Below are 20,164 nucleotides of genomic sequence, written 5' to 3'. Positions count from 1 at the left end.
TCATGTAGACAGTCACTGCCAGGAGCTTAACTGCACTGATTTAGAAAACCCCCTTCCAGAGTCAGATTTGCTTCCTGAAAATGTTACCGGCTCGTACCGCACAGCACTACCCCCTTACTGAAACCGTTTATCCTACTCTGACTGCTTTACCTGTGGAAGAGTAGTGAGTTATTTCAAAATCTGGTCTTCTGACAGAGCTGTGAGTGCTGTGACCTTTGGCAAAATGTGGGAGCAATTAGTGGCGTATACGGGACAGTGGAGCCAGGAGGGTGCTCCTATGAAGTCTATAACTACCCAGTGCTTCTTGGAGAGTGGGAGAAATGGGGAGATGAGTAGATTCTGTCTCTTCAGGCTTGTTACCTATTAAAATCCTATTTTTTTGAAACATCTATTGACAGATAGCGTTTTAAATTGCTATAAGGTAGCTGTTGCAGGCATGGTCGTGACTACAGGTTCAGTAGAGTCTAAGCCAATACAGCCCTTGGCTGCCACACTGCCACCCACTTGCCTCTCTGCCTCAAGCAAATACATTTTTGCTCCCATAGTGAACTGAAATACCTCTGTACAGGATCAGATGAGCACCTGAACCAACACAAGAGAAAGGGAGGACTACGTAAATGAGTACAAGAAGGACAGAAGTGCAGTAGCCAGAAGTTAGGCTGGTTTAGGCGCATGGCATGGCACAGCAGCTTCATTTGCCATTTAACCAGGTTAAGTGATTACCTTTCCATTTTAGCCCCATCTGCTCATCACTGCCCTAAGTGTGGTGGTTCCCAGCCCTCAGACCTGCCAGCATAATTGCATGCATAGCTGCTCCCTGACCTGGCTCTGTCAAAATGAATGCAGCTGAGCTTAAACACCTCTTTTATAGTTCTTGGGGGGCTTTTGTTTCTGCTTTTAGCTGGATCACTTTGTCAGGACCAGGTTAGGGAGCAATTAAATGTGCAGTTATGTTGGCAGATCTGAGGGGGCAGCTGGATCAGAAGCAACACATCTGACCATGCTCTAAATAAACATCTGTCCAAAGCCTTAGTCAAACAGATGTGGAGAAAAAAGTGTACCTAATAAGTCTTGAAGTGAAAATATAATTTACAAGAAACTTCATGTATCAAATTTTCTTTTAAGAGATGCAATCACTAATTTATGAGATTATAATTTTCTACAGTCATACATGAAATATCCAGTAGATACTTCAGGAAACCAGGATATACTTTTAATGGATAGACCCACACAGGCAAGTATTTTGTGTTCTGTCAGGACACCGCCAGCTCCACGGGGCTGTGAACTGCTTGCACCAACTTGAACCAAGTCCATTCTATCAGATCCGCATATTGCTACTATTGAGAACTGAAAACTTCTAGTTTCAAACTGCAATTTTACATATGTTTTAAAGCAGATAACAGCAATGCTACAAAAGAAATGAGTATTTATTATCCTGAAACCCTAACTGCTTTTTTTCTAAGCCCATTTCTTGTTCTGGTACATGTAAGAATTGATATAGGTTATATGATGGGGGGGTGCTGAAACTGCTCTGGGGCCACTTCACCACAGGATAACACAAATGCTGATGATGGCAAAAGGGGAGAGAAGGCGCAGAGGCAGGAATGAGCAACCAGAAGTACAAGTCAGTCAAACGTGCTTCATTGAGCAGCAGTGCTGGGCTAAACTGTACGTGAAGCTGCCTCTTCAGTCTAACTTCTGGAAAAAGATTATTTAAAATCCAGATGACGTACAAAACTGCAAACCACACTGGTTTGCAGGAGAAACAGGATTTATACTCTTCATTCAATTATTGCTCTTGTGCAGATTATCTTAAGATGCATAAAGGCATGAAGTAATCAAAAAGCATTTCCTTATTCCTTTCTGATGTTCAACAACACTTCAGAGAAATTTAATCATCTCCTCTGTTTCAAAAACCAAAGTAAATGTATAAAAATTTTAATATTCTCTTTAGAAATTGAGAAGTTCATTGCAGACTTGACTGATAAAACTCTGTGTTAGACATACATATATATATACACACACTCACACATTGCGTGACTGTGTTGCAGAGCTGAACACTGAAAATTGGCAATTGAGCATGACCATAAAGAACGGAGATTTTCCCAACTAGTACCTACCTCAGTTATCCCCCAAACACTTTTTGATTTGATTTATGTTCTGCTGCTTTAAAAGAAGAAATGGGCCAATATGAAATAATGCAGATACTTGTATAGTGGATATTTATATCCAAAATAAACTTTCTCTTGGGAGAATATTTTTAAAGCAGCATTTCAAGTCTCCTGGCAATGGTTAGAAAAGTTATTTATTTATTTAGAATAAGAGTTCTCAGAAATTTTTTAACCACCAACATTTAGGATGCTGGGACTAAGCTTAGCAATTCAAGTTTCTCTCTTTCCTCCAAATTACTTTTCATTGCATATAACATTTAGTATTCATACATGCAGAGGAATGCATAGTATGCATTAAGGCAGAGAAAATTATATTTAAGAAATGTATGGGCTATTTTACAAGAGACAATATGTATGCACAAAGCAATTTGACTTACTACATGCTGTTGAGTCTAATCAGCCTAAAAACAAAACACATTGCCTTGTCCGATTAGACTTTTCATCTTGCACCTAAATTTTTAATATTTGGCATACTAATATCAACAATTTATGATTTGCATTTTCTCCAACAATGAAGTAAGAAACACTGAATAAATACTGTTTTCCCTCAAGGTATGTAGTACTTCTGTTATACAGACTGTGAAATGGAAAAACATACACAGAGGCTGAATATGGTCTGTGACTCCTAATTTTTTCATTAAATGTAAAGACCTCTTTGCAATGATGCATCTGAAGCTTCATTCTAACTAATAGACTGAAGCCCACCATTTTAGATTCAACCACAGATTTTTTAAGGAAGTGGCAAACCATTGCTGCTAGTTGAGAAAATGAAAATTAGTCCCTGGGAGAGGATACAATCAATGGTGTGTTAATCTAACCTTCAGCTGTTAATGATTTGCACTACTATTTCCCCTGATGCTGTGGGTTCTGCTGAAATATTGTTTTAGCAGTTTCTGTCAGCTTTCCCTACCTTTTTTCTGCCTGAAAGGGAAAGACTGAAGTGAAAGTCTTAGCAACAGATTTTTCATGTGCCTTTTTTATTTTCTTTCTTTTTTTTTTTTCCTGACCCAGTTCTTTCACACCATGGAAGAGAAGACAGAAGGGTAAACTGTTCTGTTTTCTCAGTTCAAGCCTTTTTAGCCAGTCTATTATGCACAACCCCTTTTACTTACAAAAGAGGTGTCACGCTAGCCAGTCACCATTATAATTCTGATATTGACATGCGATTAAATAATTTCAAAAGTCTGTATTTTTCCTGCTTCTTTCACATTCAGCCAGAAAGTTAAAAGCTTTGCAGAATTCTTTTTTGGAAAGAACTGCTGAGGAGGGTCTTGTATTTCCAGCCATGAGAGCTGCACAAGTGACCTAGAAGAGACTGCTTGTGTTGGTGTAGCAATGCATAAGTGTACCAATCCTGCAGATTTGCCTGATCCTGTGAAGTTTGTTTCCTTTAGGATCATTTGGTTCACTCAGTTGTAACAACCTTGCAAAATAATTCTTAACCGAAAGAAAACTGCATAGCCCGCAAGCCAAATTCTGCAGCGACGTACTGAGTGCCAAAATAATAAAAGTACTCAGCACCTTGCAAAGCTGCGCTCCACACACGCAATGCTAGTTTTCTTAGCAAGCATTTCTTCCAGGAATAAGTGCATCTGAAGCATTTTAGTATTCTTAAAATGAAGCCAATAAGGCCTCACAAAACTATTCAAACTTACTTTACATGTATCTCAGTCCCCTTGACTAACTTAATCAGTCCTGAATATTTCAGCTTAAAAAAAATAAGTATTTAGCATGTTAAACCTGTGATGTGTATGACTGTCTAAAAAATTTGGTTAAGTTGAAGAAGTGACATTTGAACTATTTCAATTTTAGCTACAGACAAACTAGAGTAAGTCTTTATCAGGTTTGTGTGCTGATGCACAAAAGTCTAAAAATATAATATATATAACATATGTATAACTATAATATATAAAATATAATGAAAGATTGAATGTTTCTCCTTCAAGATCATGCTCACAAGTCATATTAAAAGCAACAAAATGGTTTGAATATAGGTTGTACACTAGCTGGAAAAATAGCTTCAGAAAATTCTCAACTAACTTTACTTTATGTTTTAATATTTCTCATGCTAAAGCTCCTGCCTCTTATTTGCAGATATAGGAGTTTTGTAGAGTGTCTCTACGTGACATTATCTACCAAATTCCTTAAAAGGCCTCATCCACAATATTTACTACTGATAACTAAGATAATCCATCACAAATTGTCTTTGTACCTACTTTAAAAGCAAAGACATAGACTTTGTCAAAAATTTTCTTGATTAGAAAGGTTTGGATTGTTTGGTTTTTGTTTTTTTTTAAATCAAGTAAATGTCAAATGTTCAATAGATTACAAAGTGGGTGATTTACACATTTCAGAAAATGGGTGCTACTCGCCAGAAGGGATAAGTTTTTTTGTTGCTGTGCTCTTTTAATGTATTTTATGAATAACCTGGATTGAAAGAGAAGATTTCTAGTAAAATTTCCAATGACAAAAAAAACAGGGATCTCTAAGTAACAAAGACAACATTTCATGGAGTCAAACTATTTCAGGACAAACGAATGTATAATCCATGTATTTCTATGTGGCCAAATATAAGAACACATTGCCTATGAATGAGGAATGTAAGCCACAGAATCTATGAAAAATATTTAAGGATGAAGGATGGCTCAAAGGACCTGGGATATATAAAGGGAGGAACAACAAGTAGAAATAGAGAACAAATGATTTCATTATTTGGCACTGATGTAGTAATTTCTGAAATACAGAGTGCACTTGAGACATCCACACTAAGAAGGCTGAAAAACTGCAGAGGTCTCAGAAAAAGGACTGTGGGAATAATTGAAAGACTTGAAAATACACCATATAGTCAAATTCAAATAATAGAAACTTTTCTTCATGTAATGAAGAGATTATATGCAATTCGATGGTAATCTGTAAATTCATATGTGGGGAATAGAAAAGTAATCCCATTCTAACAGAAAAGATGTAATAAAATCTATCATCTGGAACCTCATATCATGTAAAGGCAGATCTAAAACATGATATTCCTTAGAAGTAATTAGAGCTCCTGAAAAACACTTAGAGCAATTCATATAAAAAATTTGCTGGATTCCCTGTTATTGGATATTCAGTAATCCACAGTGGATATTTCTTTAAAATACAACTCTGTTCACTGTGAATTAATTCAGGGAAATCTTATGGCCTTTACATGGGAGAGTAGATTAGATGATCTGTTTGCAACAATTCTCTCAGGCATTAAAATTCACTGAAGTCAAACAAGATTATGACTGAGTTCAAAGAACTTTGGATCACATGCATGTTCACAAGTCTACCACTCCGGGTATATGCACACAATTTTATTTTTAAAGGCTAATGGAATTAATGGCCATGTTTTAGTTTGATGGTTTTTGTTTTGTTTTCTTCTTTCTGAAGTTTAATGAAACAAAACTCAGATCTTAACATACAGTCTAACATAAGATATAGGCAAATCAGCTGAAGTCCCAGAATCAGCAAAAGGTAACAGACAAGATCAAAATAGATGAATATAATTGGAGCTGGAAAATATCCTGCAAGTATCATATTTACCCTTATAGATTAAAAAAGACATTTACACTCTTTACACAACTTCATTTTAGCAAAATAAGATCCAGATGCCTTGTTTAATCATTTTTGGGTTATCAATAACAACTTCAACATATAATTCTCTTTTCTTCCTTCTTAGTGATTAAAAACAACCTTAAGCTAATATAACACATATACTTACTCTGGTAGTCGAGACAGGATACCTAAAGAAAGAGAACTTATGCCATCATTGATCCGACCCGACAGCTTACGCTTCTGAACCCAGCTGACAACAAACTCCAGTCCAATAAAAGCAATGAAGAACGGAATACTCTGAAAAAGAGTTTGAAGAAAGGAAATCACAACATACATAGAATTAGATCCACCTCTCCTAACAGCAATTTATGTAGCCAGATAATACTTCTCTGGTTCGCTGGCACCTTACTAGCTACTACTGTGATAAAGCTCCACATAGACCTAACAAATCAGAACCACCAAGGCTACCATTTAATCCACAACACCAGCATAAATCCAGTGTGCTAGCCTCCTCCCATATTTTATTTTGCATCTTCTGCACATAAATTGTTAAATGGAATCAAAACAAAACACAAAAGTCTTTCCAAACTCATATTTCTCATATTCAAGTAAATCAGTGAGAGCAGCAACATTTGTGGACTCCTCTAACCACATGGTAAAATAGAATCTGCTTTCAATTTGATATGTAAGCGGTTTTTGAATGTGTTCAGCCACTGAATTTGGCATCCAACAATATTATCTGAAAGACATATTAAAGAGTTTCTTTCTACTCAGCATTTGTTGCCATGCTTTTTGCTGCAGATAGATAGTTCTTCTGTATCCATTTTCATCAGAGAACCCAGTAACCATGCAGCCCACTCCAATTTGGGCCATACATGTTCTTTTATTCAGACCAAGTAGCAGTGATAGAATGTTCCCTTTTTTCTTTTGGGTTGTACTAACTAATTTTCTGCCTTTATGAAAAGTATATCGATGAGTGAGACTGAAACATTTCTCACTCACAACACTGCTTCAGTTTAGGATTCAATTCACACTGCCCATCTTGCGTCCCAAATCGACGGACAAGTTGAAGATGCACAACAGCAACCAGTAAGGAAAGGTATGGCTGTAACTAGTGGTAGGACATTGTGACCAGACCATGATTCTTCAGTGGTGAAAGACTGTTACAGCTACGCTCAAATTTTCATCAGCATAGGCAAGAAGAAAGGATTGAACAACAATAATGGATAGAGCATATGCTTTTTTTTTTACTGACACTGGACTCCTAACAGTACCTGCACTTTTTGAGTGGAAGAAATTATGAGGTTGTGACAGCGTATCAGCCACCACCACCAAAATCTAGAAGGCCTGTGGCAAGGAAAATAGGAAGCAGCTATTTTATTTGCATCAGATCTCTGTACACACAAATGTTACTTCAACTGCCTCCCTCACTCTGTAGAAAACTTTTAGGTGACCTTGGAGACATTCAGACAACTCCTTCTCAGTGGTATTAAGGCATAAAATTTCTACCATGTTTTGCAGCATTGAAGAAATGCAAGGCCAGTGAGACCTTCTGCACCATTATGGAGGCATCACACTGCCCAACTTGCCCCATTAGTCTTCTTTTGCTGCCCCCTTCAAGTGACCTGCAAACACATACAGATCCACAGACTGAAACCCTCCAAACTGCACGGCTGTAGAAGAGAGGCTGCTTCTGCCTCTACAACATTTTAATGGAAGAAGCATGTTGCCTCTGCAAATGCCATTGCATTTTGGAGGGTGCTCATTTTTGTTGCCAAGTGAGATATGATCCGGGAATTCCTACCAGGCTGGGACACTAAAGAGACTAAGATGGATATAGACCAGATGATTGCTCAGTCAAAGAAGAATGGGATGATTCAAACCATGCAAGCTGCAAGAGATTTATAGTGTCTAGGAAATGTGAAAGTTCATAAACTTCAGCAGCTCGGGGTTAAGTTACAGTAACAGATGAACAGAGATTAATATCAATATGGCACTTTTTAATTTAGAAGCCTCGCTTGCTCTTTAACAGCATTTTAGGTATCTAAAAGCCTGTTTGGGATACACACTGACTGATGATACAAAAAACCTTGAAAGGAAAGGAAGACCTATGGATATATTATGAGCAGAACCCAAGAAAATTAAAGTGGTAAATCTTTGGATATTTGAAATCAATAATAAATAAATAAACAAACAAACTCCACAACTTTCCATTTGAAATCATTGAAACATCCTAGGGAAATATAAATACTCCTTGTTTTGCTACTTAAGACTTACTTAAGTACTTACATTACTTAAGTAACGTAAGATTACATTACTTTTAATGTAATTTTCTTAATTGATATAATTAAAAACCAGATTCCTAACTTATCAAACAAAGGTTGATAATAAGCCAGGTGACCACAGCTGTACATTCCAGCAGAGATAAAAAGGGTATTATTGAGAACAACTAAGAAACACTTGACCACAATATTAGGAGCCAGCTCGCACAGGCTACAGGCAGATTAAAGTTATGGAACAGCAGAAGCTGCACAGCAAATTGAATGGGCTCAGGGCAGAAAAAGGGGGATGCTTTATTCATGAAATGAAAATAGCAAATAGCAAATATGATGCCTGTATTCTGTGTGGCAATTCATTTTACCTAGCAACCTCTGAAACGGTTAAAATACTTGACTTTATACTAATATGCACTAATATAACTTCTTTCCCATTGACTTCATTAAATATTTTCTTCCCGCTGTGAAGCTGTGAGACAGTCAAGCATTTGACAGCACTTTTTGACTCACAAATAGGGAGTGTCATAGCAAGGAGGACAGAGAAACATTCAGACAGTCTTAACCTCCTGCCCATCAAGGAGCTTGAAAAAGGAAAGATTCATGGCATACTTCTTAGTATCTAAGAAATTACTACCTCTGTCCCACACACCCACATTAAGTTTTGTCCAAAGCAGATCAAAGGGATCAGCTATGTCAAGACTACTACGTATTATTTATGTGACCGTAACACCTAACAGCTATTGTCATGGAGCACGATTGTAACATGTTAGATGCCATACAAACAGAAGGAAAAGGCATTCCCTGTCCCAAACAGCCTATGGTCTACGGATGAGTTGTAAGATGGCAGAAGGATAATTCAAATAATAATTCAGGAAAAAAAAGGGACAGCCAGTGAGACAGACAATAGTCTCACTAGCCTAACCATACATTCCCCACCCCCACCTCTTTTTAAGTTAAAGTGACAATGAAGACATGTAAGGAACCTGTTGAGGATAGGTAGGTCTGCAAAAGTTTAAGGATTTCCCCTACAAACAAAACAGTACAAAGTTAAGAAATAGCCATTGTTGGTATCACAGGTCAGAGACTGAAGCTGGATCCTTTTGATATCTTCTGGCCTACAAATGTTTTACTGTCTCTGTTTCCAGTTTCTTTCTCTTCACCCATCCCAGAAATACTTAACGGAGATTTACTTAAGGGAGATTTGCATTAGCTTGTGGTTTACTTGAATAACTGATCCATAACTTGAAACTCTTACACTGAGTAGGAAGAGTTCCCTTCTACGTAACCAGCTCTTAAGAGAATGCAAAGGAACATTTAAAATCAGTTTCTGCTTTATACAGTTGCAAAAAATAATATTCTACGTTAAAACTCAGCATAAATTCATGGTTTTATTGCAAGTTTTGAAACAGTTTCTGTTTTCTTAAAGTCCCAGAACCTTATAACATAAGAATCTCAACTTTCATGTAAAACTAAATATGAAGGTCCTGTGCCTCATTATTTAGAAGCAAAGCCTAAAATGTGAATTGAGTGTAAATGTGAACTTAATCTTTACGCTCTCAAAAGTGGAGAGTAAATAGAAAAGAAAAATAGTGATTATTAAACTTAAAGCTTTAATTTTGGGGCTCTCAGCAGAAGGAAAAGCGTGCTCTCTCCCCGAGTCTGACTCATGAAACTCTTTACTGAGCATAACTGATAATTTCAGAACATAGGAAGGAGAAGAGTGAAGTTGGTTTTGTTGTTCATGAAAACTATATTTGGCAAGCAAAAAGCAGCACTCCATCTGCCTATCTGTAGGTTATGAGAGAATAAAAAAAAAAAAAAAAGAGCATGCAGGGCATAATCTTATATCCATAGCAAAAAGGATACTTGTGAAAGGACAGGGCAAGCATCTGTATACACTGCAAGAGTCAGGATGATCTGCTCTGGAGAAAGAAAATTGACTTATACTTTCTCTCCTTTTCCTAGAATTAAGGGAAAAATCAAGGGTTTCAAATTCTACATGACAAAATTTCATGTAAAAATAAATTCTATGATTTCCCAGGCCACTCGCCATCATATCTGAGAAGTCGAGGCAGTCCGGCGAAGTTCCCACCCACTGGAAAAGGGGAAACATAACCCCCATTTTTAAGAAGGGAAAAAGGGAAGGCCCAGGGAACTACAGGCCGGTCAGTCTCACCTCCGTGCCCAGCAAGATCATGGAGCAGATCCTCCTGGAGACTATGCTCAGGCACATGGAAAATAAGGAGGTGATTGGTGACAGCCAACATGGCTTCACTAAGTGCACATCGTGCCTGACAAATTTGGTGGCCTTCTATGATGGGGTTACAGCGCCGGTGGAGAAAGGAAGAGCAACTGACATCATCTACCTGGACTTGTGCAAAGCATTTGACACTGTCCCGCATGACATCCTTGTCTCTAAATTGGAGAGACATGGATTCGATGGATGGACCACTCGGTGGATAAGGAATTGGCTGGATGGTCACACTCAAAGAGTTGTGGTCAACAGCTCAATGTCCAAGTGGAGAATGGCGACGAGTGGTGTTCCTCAGGGCTCGGTACTGGGACCAGCACTGTTTAACATCTTCATTGGTGACATGGATAGCAGGGTCAAGTGCACCCTCAGCAAGTTTGCCAATGACACCAAGCTGCATGGTGTGGTCTACACACTGGAGGAAAGGGATGCCATCCAGAGGGACCTTGACAGGCTGGAGAGGTGGGCCCATGTGAACAGGCCCAAGTTCAACAAGGCCAAGTTGCAAGGTCCTGCATGTGCGTTGGCGCAATCCCAAGCACCACTATAGGCTGGGCAAAGAATGGATTGAAAGCAGCCCCGAGAAGAAGGACTTGGGGGTATTGATTGATGAGAAGCTCAACATGAGCCAGCAGTGTGCGCTTGCAGCCCAGAAAGCCAACCATGTCCTGGGCTGCATCAAAAAAGGTGTGACCAGCAGGTCGAGGGAGGTGATCCTGCCCCTCTACTCTGCTCTTGTGAGACCCCACCTGGAGTACTGCGTCCAGGTCTGGGGGTGCCCGGGACAAGTAGACATCGAGCTGTTGGAGAGAGTCCAGAAGAAGGCCATGAAGATGATCAGAGGGCTGGAGCACCTCTCCTATGAGGACAGGCTGAGAGAGTTGGGATTGTTCAGCCTGGAGAGGAGAAGGCTCCGGGGAGATCTAATTGTGGCCTTCCAGCACCTGAAGCGGGCCTACAGGAAAGATGGGGAGGGACTGTTCATCAGGGAGTGTAGTGATAGCACAAGGGGTAATGGCCTTAAGCTGAAGGAGGGTCGATTTAGATTAGATGTTAGAAATTCTTCTCTGTGAGAGTAGTGAGGCACTGGAACAGGTTACCTAGAGAAGTTGTATGCCCCATCCCTGGAGATGTTCAAGGCCAGGTTGGATGGGGCTTTGGGCAACCTGGTCTACTGGAGGGTGTCCCTGCCCGCAGCAGGGGGGTGGAACTAGATGATCTTTGAGGTCCCTTCCAACCCAAACCATTCTATGATTCTATGATTATGGTCCAGGATTTGGACCCCTTTTCCCCGAATTTTGGAGATTAGTTGGAAGGGTGACTTTTCCCTGGATGTTGCTGCAGAGCTTCGCTACTAGTCACTGGTAGCTGATCAGCTCATGTTTTAAACAGGTCTTGGAGCCTTCACGTACAGCTCTGCCGATATACAGAGCACGATGCAGGGACCAGCAGCTGTCCTGCCCCTAGAAATGGAAGTAATGTAACCACAGTCAGAAAGTACACCACACCAGTTAAGCTAAATTATTCTGTTCTCAAAATCAAAGTTGGTTCACCCACTGCTCTCATTGGTCAGATATAACAGCACAGCTGACTCTAGTTCAAAGGAGCTACCCCTATGAAGTGCATATATTTTGTAAATCACCAGAAGTGCTCAATTTTGCAGATCTCTAAAAACATGAATATTTGAGTGAATTGGGAGGTTCTGCCACCTGCCTAGTGTTGGAAGGTGCATATCCCCACTGCTGTAGCCATGTGATCTAATATACTAGAAATACCCTCATCCATTTGATACACATTTTAGATCACAGAGCCAAGATCTAAATCCCACTTCTATATAGTGTCTCAGGAAAACAAAAACAACAACAAAAAACTGTTTAGGAGACACTAGTATAATCAGCAGTTTGTTTCACACCCGCATCATCATTACTGTCTTTTAGAGTGAATTATTTGAGCTGAGGCCTTCATTTATTATCAGGTTTACACTAGAAATTGTTTTGTTCTAATAGAGTCATAGAATCATTAAGGTTGGAAAAGACCTCTAAGATCATCAAGTCCAACCATCACCCGAACACTATCATGCCTACTAAACCATGTCCCAAAGTGCCACATCTACACATATTTTGAACACCTCCAGGGATGGTGACTCCACCACCTCTCTGGGCAGCCTGTTCCAATGCTTGACCACTTTTTTGGTGAAGAAATTTTTCCTAATATTCAATCTAATAGAATCCAATATCCAATCTTAATAGAATTAAAGTTGGAAAAGACCTCTAAGATCATCCTGTGTTGGGCTGAGCTCAGACATCCACTTCTGTATTTGTACCAACTCAAGGGGTTACCACTCCAAGCCTCCCTTGACTGTCTCATCAGGTCACTATCAAATCCAGCCCTGCTGAATCCAATGGATATCCTGCTCTTGCAATTGTTCCTTAAACAGTCCAAGAGAAACTTCCAGACTAGAAGGTCAAATAAACAGTGACAGGCAGCTGAAGAGGGACTGTAGGTAGGTACCTTCTGCCCACACATGGCCAGAAGAAGAGGTGTGAACACAGCTTAAGGTCAAACCAAAGACACAGAGTTAAAATAGTTATACCACTAAAAGACTTCACACACGCACCTAACCAAGCATCAAAAGATCTATTCTGGCAACAAATGCATTAGGGGGGATTCTAATACAACTAACCCAAGATAGTAATTATAGGAAAGTACAACCATAATGGGAAACCTTTTTTAGTATAGTTTTTTTGTTAGGTATATACTCCCTTACAAACTTATCACAGTGGTGCTTTACAACAGCAGAAGACTGTAGGCACTTTTACAATGCAAAGAAGTATTCACAATCCTTCCACAAACTTTTACAGTAAAAGAAAATCCCAGCATGGCGAAGGTCCAAGGTGAATATGGCACAGGTCTGCATGGGACAAGTAAGCCCAGGGATGCTAAGGAATGCTACTGGCAAGGAAGTGAATGATACCCGGTTGGAAATGTGGGAACAGTAAAAGGGACTGAGATAGGCAATAGGTAGAGCTGGAGGGAGAGATCAGCTGAGTAAGCAAAACTGCCAAGCTCTAGACAGTCTTCCTTGATCATGATGCTACAGCTTAGTTGCAAAATGCCTCTGAGGAAAGCAGTCCATTGACCAGACACTGCACACACGGGCTGGCTTTGCAGCAGCTGCCTGCTTGCCCTATCCAAAAGGGCAATGTTTGCTGATAACAGCCATCAGCCAGTGGCTGCTGCACACTGCGATTCCCCGAAAGCTGCTGACAGTGCTGCACTGCTCTGCGCAACACATCACACCCCCATGGCAGCCCAATAGCAGTTGCAAGGTTTATCTGGCAGAGGAGCTACTCAAAGCTAACAGGACCTTCTGTAAAAAGTGTGGATCTTCAGTGAAGCTGGACTGAATTTACTTTGACGAGGGCAAAATACTGTTTATCTGCTGTCTCCATGAAAAGCTCACATCGGTTCCAAGTTCGAGAGGAGCAGAGCACCAAGATATGTGCAATACGTAGGACAGAAAGGAGCAAAGGTACCTTCATGGAAGTGGATAAACTGGCAGGGCAGGAGGGGAGGGAGGGATATGCTGCTGCCTGCTGACAAGGGAGTTCTCACCCTGACCTCTGTACTCTTGCCTTGGAGCTTTAGGAGACTACACTGTCCCAACACAAATATTTGTTCTCATTCTCTTAATCTTTATTTTTTATTTTAAATAGAAATTTTTTATTTTTCTTTCTTTGACTGAGCTTATAGCACTTGCCTCAAGGGCACAAAGGGGCCTGACTTTTTGCTTGCTCTAAGAACCATAATAGCCAAACACAGTATCATGTTTTCTGCTTTGCTCGGTTCAGTTTGCTGTCACTATATCCAGCAGCACTGACAACGTGAACAATTTTAGCATCAGCCCTCAGATATTTGAGGTGCTCCTCTGAAACCTTTAACTCCTGGTATCAGGAGAAAGCAATCTGACCCTTCATTTAAAATACGTTAAAATAGAGCGCACGCTTACACAGGCAGCTTACAAAGGCAGTTTGCAGACAGAGACCCCAGGAGTGAAAGCGGTCAGAGAAAGACGAGGTATTTAATCTTAATCTAGGTGCCCTTTCGCAGACATTGTTTCCTTGGGCCGCCTGTGGCTGTTTTAAAAAAAGGCAGGCGGCAGCTGCGCGCAAGGTGGGGCGGAGGGTCCGGCCGAGGATGCTGCCGCGGGGGGGAAGAGAAGGGGGCTCTCACCTTCTCCACGTAGTCGGGCACCTCCTCCACCGTGCGGAAGGAGCTCTCACCGGGCGGCAGCACGTAGAAGAGAGCGCGGAGCTGCTGCCCCGGCGCGGTCGCCCGCGGGCCGCCCGCCTCGCTGCGCATGGCCCCGCTGCCCACGGCGCCGCCGCTGCAGGTGCACTGCCAGCGGGGTCCGCCCCGCACCGCGGCGGCGCCTGCTCCCAGGAGCGGAGCAGTGCTCGGACTTTTAACTCGGCCCGACGGGCTGACTGCGGTTCCCCGTGGCGCTGGGGAAGCTTGAAGGCTGCTTTTGGAAAAGCCTCTCATTTCTCTTTGAATCGTGCTGCTTTGGACGTTTTGGAGGGTGTTGTGTGTGTGCGTCCCCTCACGTGCACGGTCCACTTCTGGGAGTCAAGAGAAGGCCCTTGCACACCTACCCACTGCATGTCCCGTTTCCCTTCTCACCCTCAAAAATCCCTAAACAGCAGAGCTGAAGCTATCCTTTTTCAACTTCAGATGGAATTCTATACATAAAAAAAAAATATCGCTCAGGTTTTGACTTCTGTGTAAAAAGCAGAATTCTCTAAAATTAGAATGTAAAGGGTTCTGAGAAACAAGCTGAGGTGTGCTTGTTGGCTCCTTCGGTCAGCTGTCTGGGTCAGTCCAGCACTCTTCCCATTAAAAGTTTTTATTTTTTTAAACTTTCAGAAGGGTTTATGACAGCTCAATTTTGTATAGATCCAATTAACGTGACTATGCTGAAGATAGCCTCTGGAAGCCATCTTAAACCACTTTCATTTACAAAGGAGTGAAAACTAGTGACATACAAAGAAACAGTGAAAACAAATGTGTGCTAGATCCTTGCGGAAAATGACTTTCAGAAACGGGAATAAAGACAGTCTTTATACATTCAGGCCTTCAATCTGGAGCTCAGGAGCATGCATTTCCCTGTCAAATGTTTGTCAATCGCACTTGATATGTTTGGTGTCAGTACAAATAATAAGCTTTGTGATAAAACGGATTAGCTAGAAATAAAATAACACAATGTCCCAACAACCCCGTCATCTCAAACCTTCAGTTCCACTTCTTTGCAGAAGAAATGGACTGTAAATCCTGCTGTAAAGGATTTTGCCACACTTTAAATCCTGCCAGTAATTAAGAAAAACTTTCTACTTTGAATCAACCCTTAGTTTTGGAAAGGAGCTATGACAGGTAATTTCAGCTGAAATTTCTGTGTAGAAAAAGAAACATATATAGAAATTGAATTCAAAATAATTAAGGTAGTGCACATTTGTGATGTTTGTATTAAATATGTTGCCATTTAAAAAACAACTGGGGAGGGTAAACAGTATTCTGCAATTTGAAAAATGTAACAATACTGTATTTCCAGTGATTCCAGAAAATCACTGGAAATACCAATAAAATTATTTTACTTTAAGCTGAACAAAGCACAAGTATTGTAAAATGCTGTTAAGGGTGAAATAGATTTGGGTGCTCTCAATATGTATAGTTTATACTAATAGTATGATGTAAGGAAAATTAATAAACTTATTAAAATGCTTTAAAATTACATCCTAGTGTTCTCAACTTCAATGTTGATTTATGGTAATCTGGGGGTCTCCTAGAACCCTAGTGATTAACTTCTAAAGTCTGAATTAATCTAATTGAAAATTCCAAATTTACTCAAAATCACACAAATCAACAACATTCTGACTAGATCTTCACTGAAGGCAATGACATATGGCAGGAAATGTTTTCATTTAGATTAGCCTAAGTATTTCTATGGCGTTACTCTCACATTCAAGCTCCTTGAACTCACCCTAACCTCAGCCACACCATCCCAGCAGCCCTGAGCCCTTCATTGCTCCGGTGCTACTGTTCATCTTGATCCACTGTCAGCTCTCAGAGTTAAAATGATTGAAACTTCATCCCACAAAAAATATTATCAGTGAACACCATCTGAGGACCACTCTGGGGTAAGAAGAATAATTAGCAGGGCAAGGGAGGCCATGGCTACACAAGGTAAGATATATTTCAGGTACCATGGAACCACTACCTCATATCACACCATTCTGGGAAAGAAAAGAATCATCAGGTTTTTGAGACTCTACACTTTCTAAAAAAATATTATTTTGGACCACTGTTTCAGTGTAAATTATCACCGAACTATCACCATACTGAAATTCTTGTTTTCAAAACTAAACAAACTAAAGGAAAATTTGGACTTGATTATGCCTTGCAGGGGAAACAAATGGATTGTGTTTTCCAGCTTCTTGTGTCTGAGGAAAAACACATGATAACACTACAATAGCTACACCTCTGGTGAGGAAAAGAACAATTTTAAATCCTATCATCTGGAGCATCTATAAGTTTTAGACAAGCTTCAGTAATCTGGCTGTACAAATGTAGCTGCTGTTGTCTATTTAAACCTGGAAACTAAGCATGCAGTTTCCAGTGCTTACTCTTTTCTTTGTTAAGAAAGGAATAGAAAATAAAGCATCCAGGAATGTTGCTTTAGTGGAAGCTCTAACTCTCTACCAGACACGGCTCCCTCCATTCAGTGACCTTGCAGATTTTTTTTTTTTTTGCAACAGTTGATTTTTTTTCCAAAGGGTTAAATAACCTACTCTTTTTTTTCTTTTTACAACAAGAAATGGAAAAGTAGCTATTTCCCATCCTATGCTGCCATCAGAAATGCAGAAGGATGTTCTGTCTGGAGACTGGGATTCTGCTGTTGACTAGTAGATCGTTCCAGTAACTAAGGCAACAAAAGCCTCTGTTCTACTTAGAGGAAATTGGGGAGCTGGCCTAGCATGATCTGTAGGTGGATCGTATTTTGTTTTCTCTAAAGAACTCCATCCCACCCACTTCATGAACAGAGAACGCCCAGACACTTCCTGTTTGGGTCTCTCTGAGCACTAAACCAGCACTAAATAATAAACTCATAAAGGGAATTAGGGCAGGTTGAAATTGGGATGGGCAATGTAGTCTGCCTTGGCAATCATTCGCAGCAAACTGAATCATATCCAGAACCGAGCTGGGCTTAGCATGCTCTGTTTACACAGCGATATCTTTGAATATAGAAACACTTTAAATAAGTACATTGTGATGAGCAGATGTCAGATTTTTTTTTGGTATCACTACTCCAGGTATACAGCACCTATATTTGTGCTTGGCGATGGATGTCATTGGGGGTGCACTAGAGCATCAGCGTTATTGCAAACCTGGTATTACAAAATATTTTGAATATTGGCTTTGCCAGTGATAAACCCTACATCGTACAGTACCGTTTAAAAAATATTCAGATGCTTATTTGTTCATATTATATAAGCTACATGTATTAATATGCAATTCTTAAGAACAGCATAATACTGACATCCCTGAAAAGAGGGATGTTTTGCTTATTAATCAACATCATGCCATGGACTTAACCACTTACTGCTAACTTTCCTTTTTTTTCTGTGCAGGGCTGTTAACCATAGAACAGTGCTCATATGATAATTCTAAGTTATTTAATTCAGCGCATCTTTTTAGCAAAATCAATTCATTCAAGGATTGCCAAGATGCCCAGAGAAAATAATACATCCTTCAGGCAGTCTTCTGGGGAAACTTACTGTGATAGATGTGCATATTAGAAATTTATCCTCTATGTTTCTGTTATTACCATCTATTTTTGATCCTATAGCAGGTTGTTTAGGGTTTTTTTAACATAATGATAGGTCTGATATCTTTCTCCTTTCTCTTATGGACAATTTTTTTTTTTTTTTTTTTAAATTCTTAAAATTCCTTATCTTCCTTCCTCTGTTCCCTAGTGTATTGAGCACATGAATCATTTAATCCTTAGACTCTGGTTCCCCACTTAGTTGAACCAGATGCTGACTTTCTGCTGGGACATGGGTGGGCAGCACTGGTGTCTCCTTCCTTACTTCTAACAGGCTTCCTCCACCATTTACCTTGCCGTGGCATGATAACGATTGCCAGGGTTCCTTCATGAGCTGATTTACCTCACAAACTCTCACAAGAAAGTAAGCCAGAAAAGAAAGTTTTACATTTTTCTGCTGCTCTAGTGAGCAAATGGTTCACGGGAGTGCAGCAGTTGGCATGAAAGCCCAGGAGAGAGAAGGCAGGACCACACAGCTACAAACCAGCAACGGGAAAATGAGGTGGAAACAGGACTTCTTCATTTTTGCAGCAGCAAGCTATTAGATTATTAGATCAAGTGAACAGCTCAGAGTCACCGCTTCCTGTACATTTGCCAGAAATATGGCTTTAGCAGGCTATCATATGTCAGCATGCAACTACATTCAAAGAGTTGACGCTTCCTTTACATCAGCACTTCAGTAACTTCCCTTTAAGTTATCCTCTTTCTTCCTGGAAGGCGAGTCTCTAGCAGTATGGAAGCTTTTTCTCTTGTTTGCCTATTAACATAATTACATGTGTTATATACAGCATTTTATGGATAGGTTTTGGCTGGACAGGAAAACTCCATGGTGCCCCATGTTCTAGCTGCCACACATGGATGGGGTCATGGGGCATATTCTGTTCTGGAAGGAGAGGAAGATGGTGCTTTCCACAGGATCCACAGGGGACCATCAGGTTGCAAGCTGGGAGGGGATAGTCCAAGAAGCATAGCAGCAGAAATACATAGTATGAGATGAGAAGGCAGGGGCCTGATCAAGAAGACACAACAGTGGCTCAGAGCTGCAGGAAGGAGGCTCTCCTGGAGACCAGAGGAGCTTTGCAGAGGCTGCTGCTACCCAGGAAACCAGCTAAGATTGCAAGCTGAGACAAATGGCTTGCTGTTAAGACACAGTGAGCAGCAAGGGAATTGGCATTCATGGTCCATATTTTTATTAGTCCTCCATCAGCAAAAATTCAGTTTTCTGTATTTCAGAAGCTACTTTGTTCTAGTTCCTATTCTAATAAAACAACCTGAGAGATAGAAAACCCTTTTGGTGTAGCTGCTATGCTAACTGCAAGGAAGACAAGCAGGGAGGTTCATCCTGAAGCTCTGACTGATTTCTGGAAGCAAATCACAAGCAGAAAGCCTTCTAACATGTTTGCATGTTAGCTTTCTTGAACAGTGCTGTAATGGCAAGAAGTTCCCAAGGGAGCCTAAGTGGTTTCAGCCCTCCCCCACTTCCAGCTGCACATTGTGCACTCTCACTGCTTTCCTTGTGCAAGCAGTGGTGGTCATTAGATGCTGAGCCGAGCCATTCTAACTTGCTCCACCAGCAGAAAATTGTCCAAACAAAATGCTAAAACTGTCTTGAGTTGTTCTGGACTGAACTCAAGACAGACATTCACAACAGAAAGGATAATCAGAAAGATGTTGTAGTCTAGACTCTACCCAGCTGAAGACAGCTTGGGAATTTCAGAATATCAAACTTGTCTCAGTATCTCATGCCTAAGCTGAAAGATTTGTCAATAAACAGGCATGTGGTCTGACTAAATGATTGTTCATCCTCTGCATGCCTCATTGCCTGGGCTGTTCAGCTGCCCATGGGTGGGCTCCTAGGCTGCCCCATCCGTTGGTGTTCAGCTACCAATCTGCTTAAGAGTTGAACTCTTAATTAGGTCAGTTATTGGCACTCCCTGAAGTTGGCTTCTTGGGCCGCTTATCTCTGCGGAACCTGAAACAACTCCAAGAAGCTGCTTTTAAGCCATGAGCA

At 40.5% G+C, this 20,164-nt stretch overlaps 1 protein-coding gene across 1 annotated transcript in view; it reads right to left on the bottom strand.

Moving 5' to 3' along the window:
- Positions 1 to 14,825, bottom strand: part of AGMO (alkylglycerol monooxygenase) — a 196,100-nt gene extending 181,275 nt beyond the window's left edge. Inside the window, 4 exon segments of the mRNA XM_075746077.1 lie at positions 5,914 to 6,044; positions 14,508 to 14,650; positions 14,653 to 14,740; positions 14,742 to 14,825. Coding sequence (XP_075602192.1) covers positions 5,914 to 6,044; positions 14,508 to 14,650; positions 14,653 to 14,740; positions 14,742 to 14,819 — 440 coding nt within the window. The 5' untranslated portion in view covers positions 14,820 to 14,825.
- Between the last annotated feature and the right edge of the window lie 5,339 nt (positions 14,826 to 20,164).

This window comes from Balearica regulorum, chromosome 2 (genome assembly GCF_011004875.1).
Source record: "Balearica regulorum gibbericeps isolate bBalReg1 chromosome 2, bBalReg1.pri, whole genome shotgun sequence".
In the NCBI taxonomy this organism is placed as follows: Eukaryota; Metazoa; Chordata; class Aves; order Gruiformes; family Gruidae; genus Balearica; species Balearica regulorum.
The sequence above is the reverse complement of the archived record's forward strand: the minus strand, read 5'-3'. Positions and strand labels throughout refer to the sequence as shown.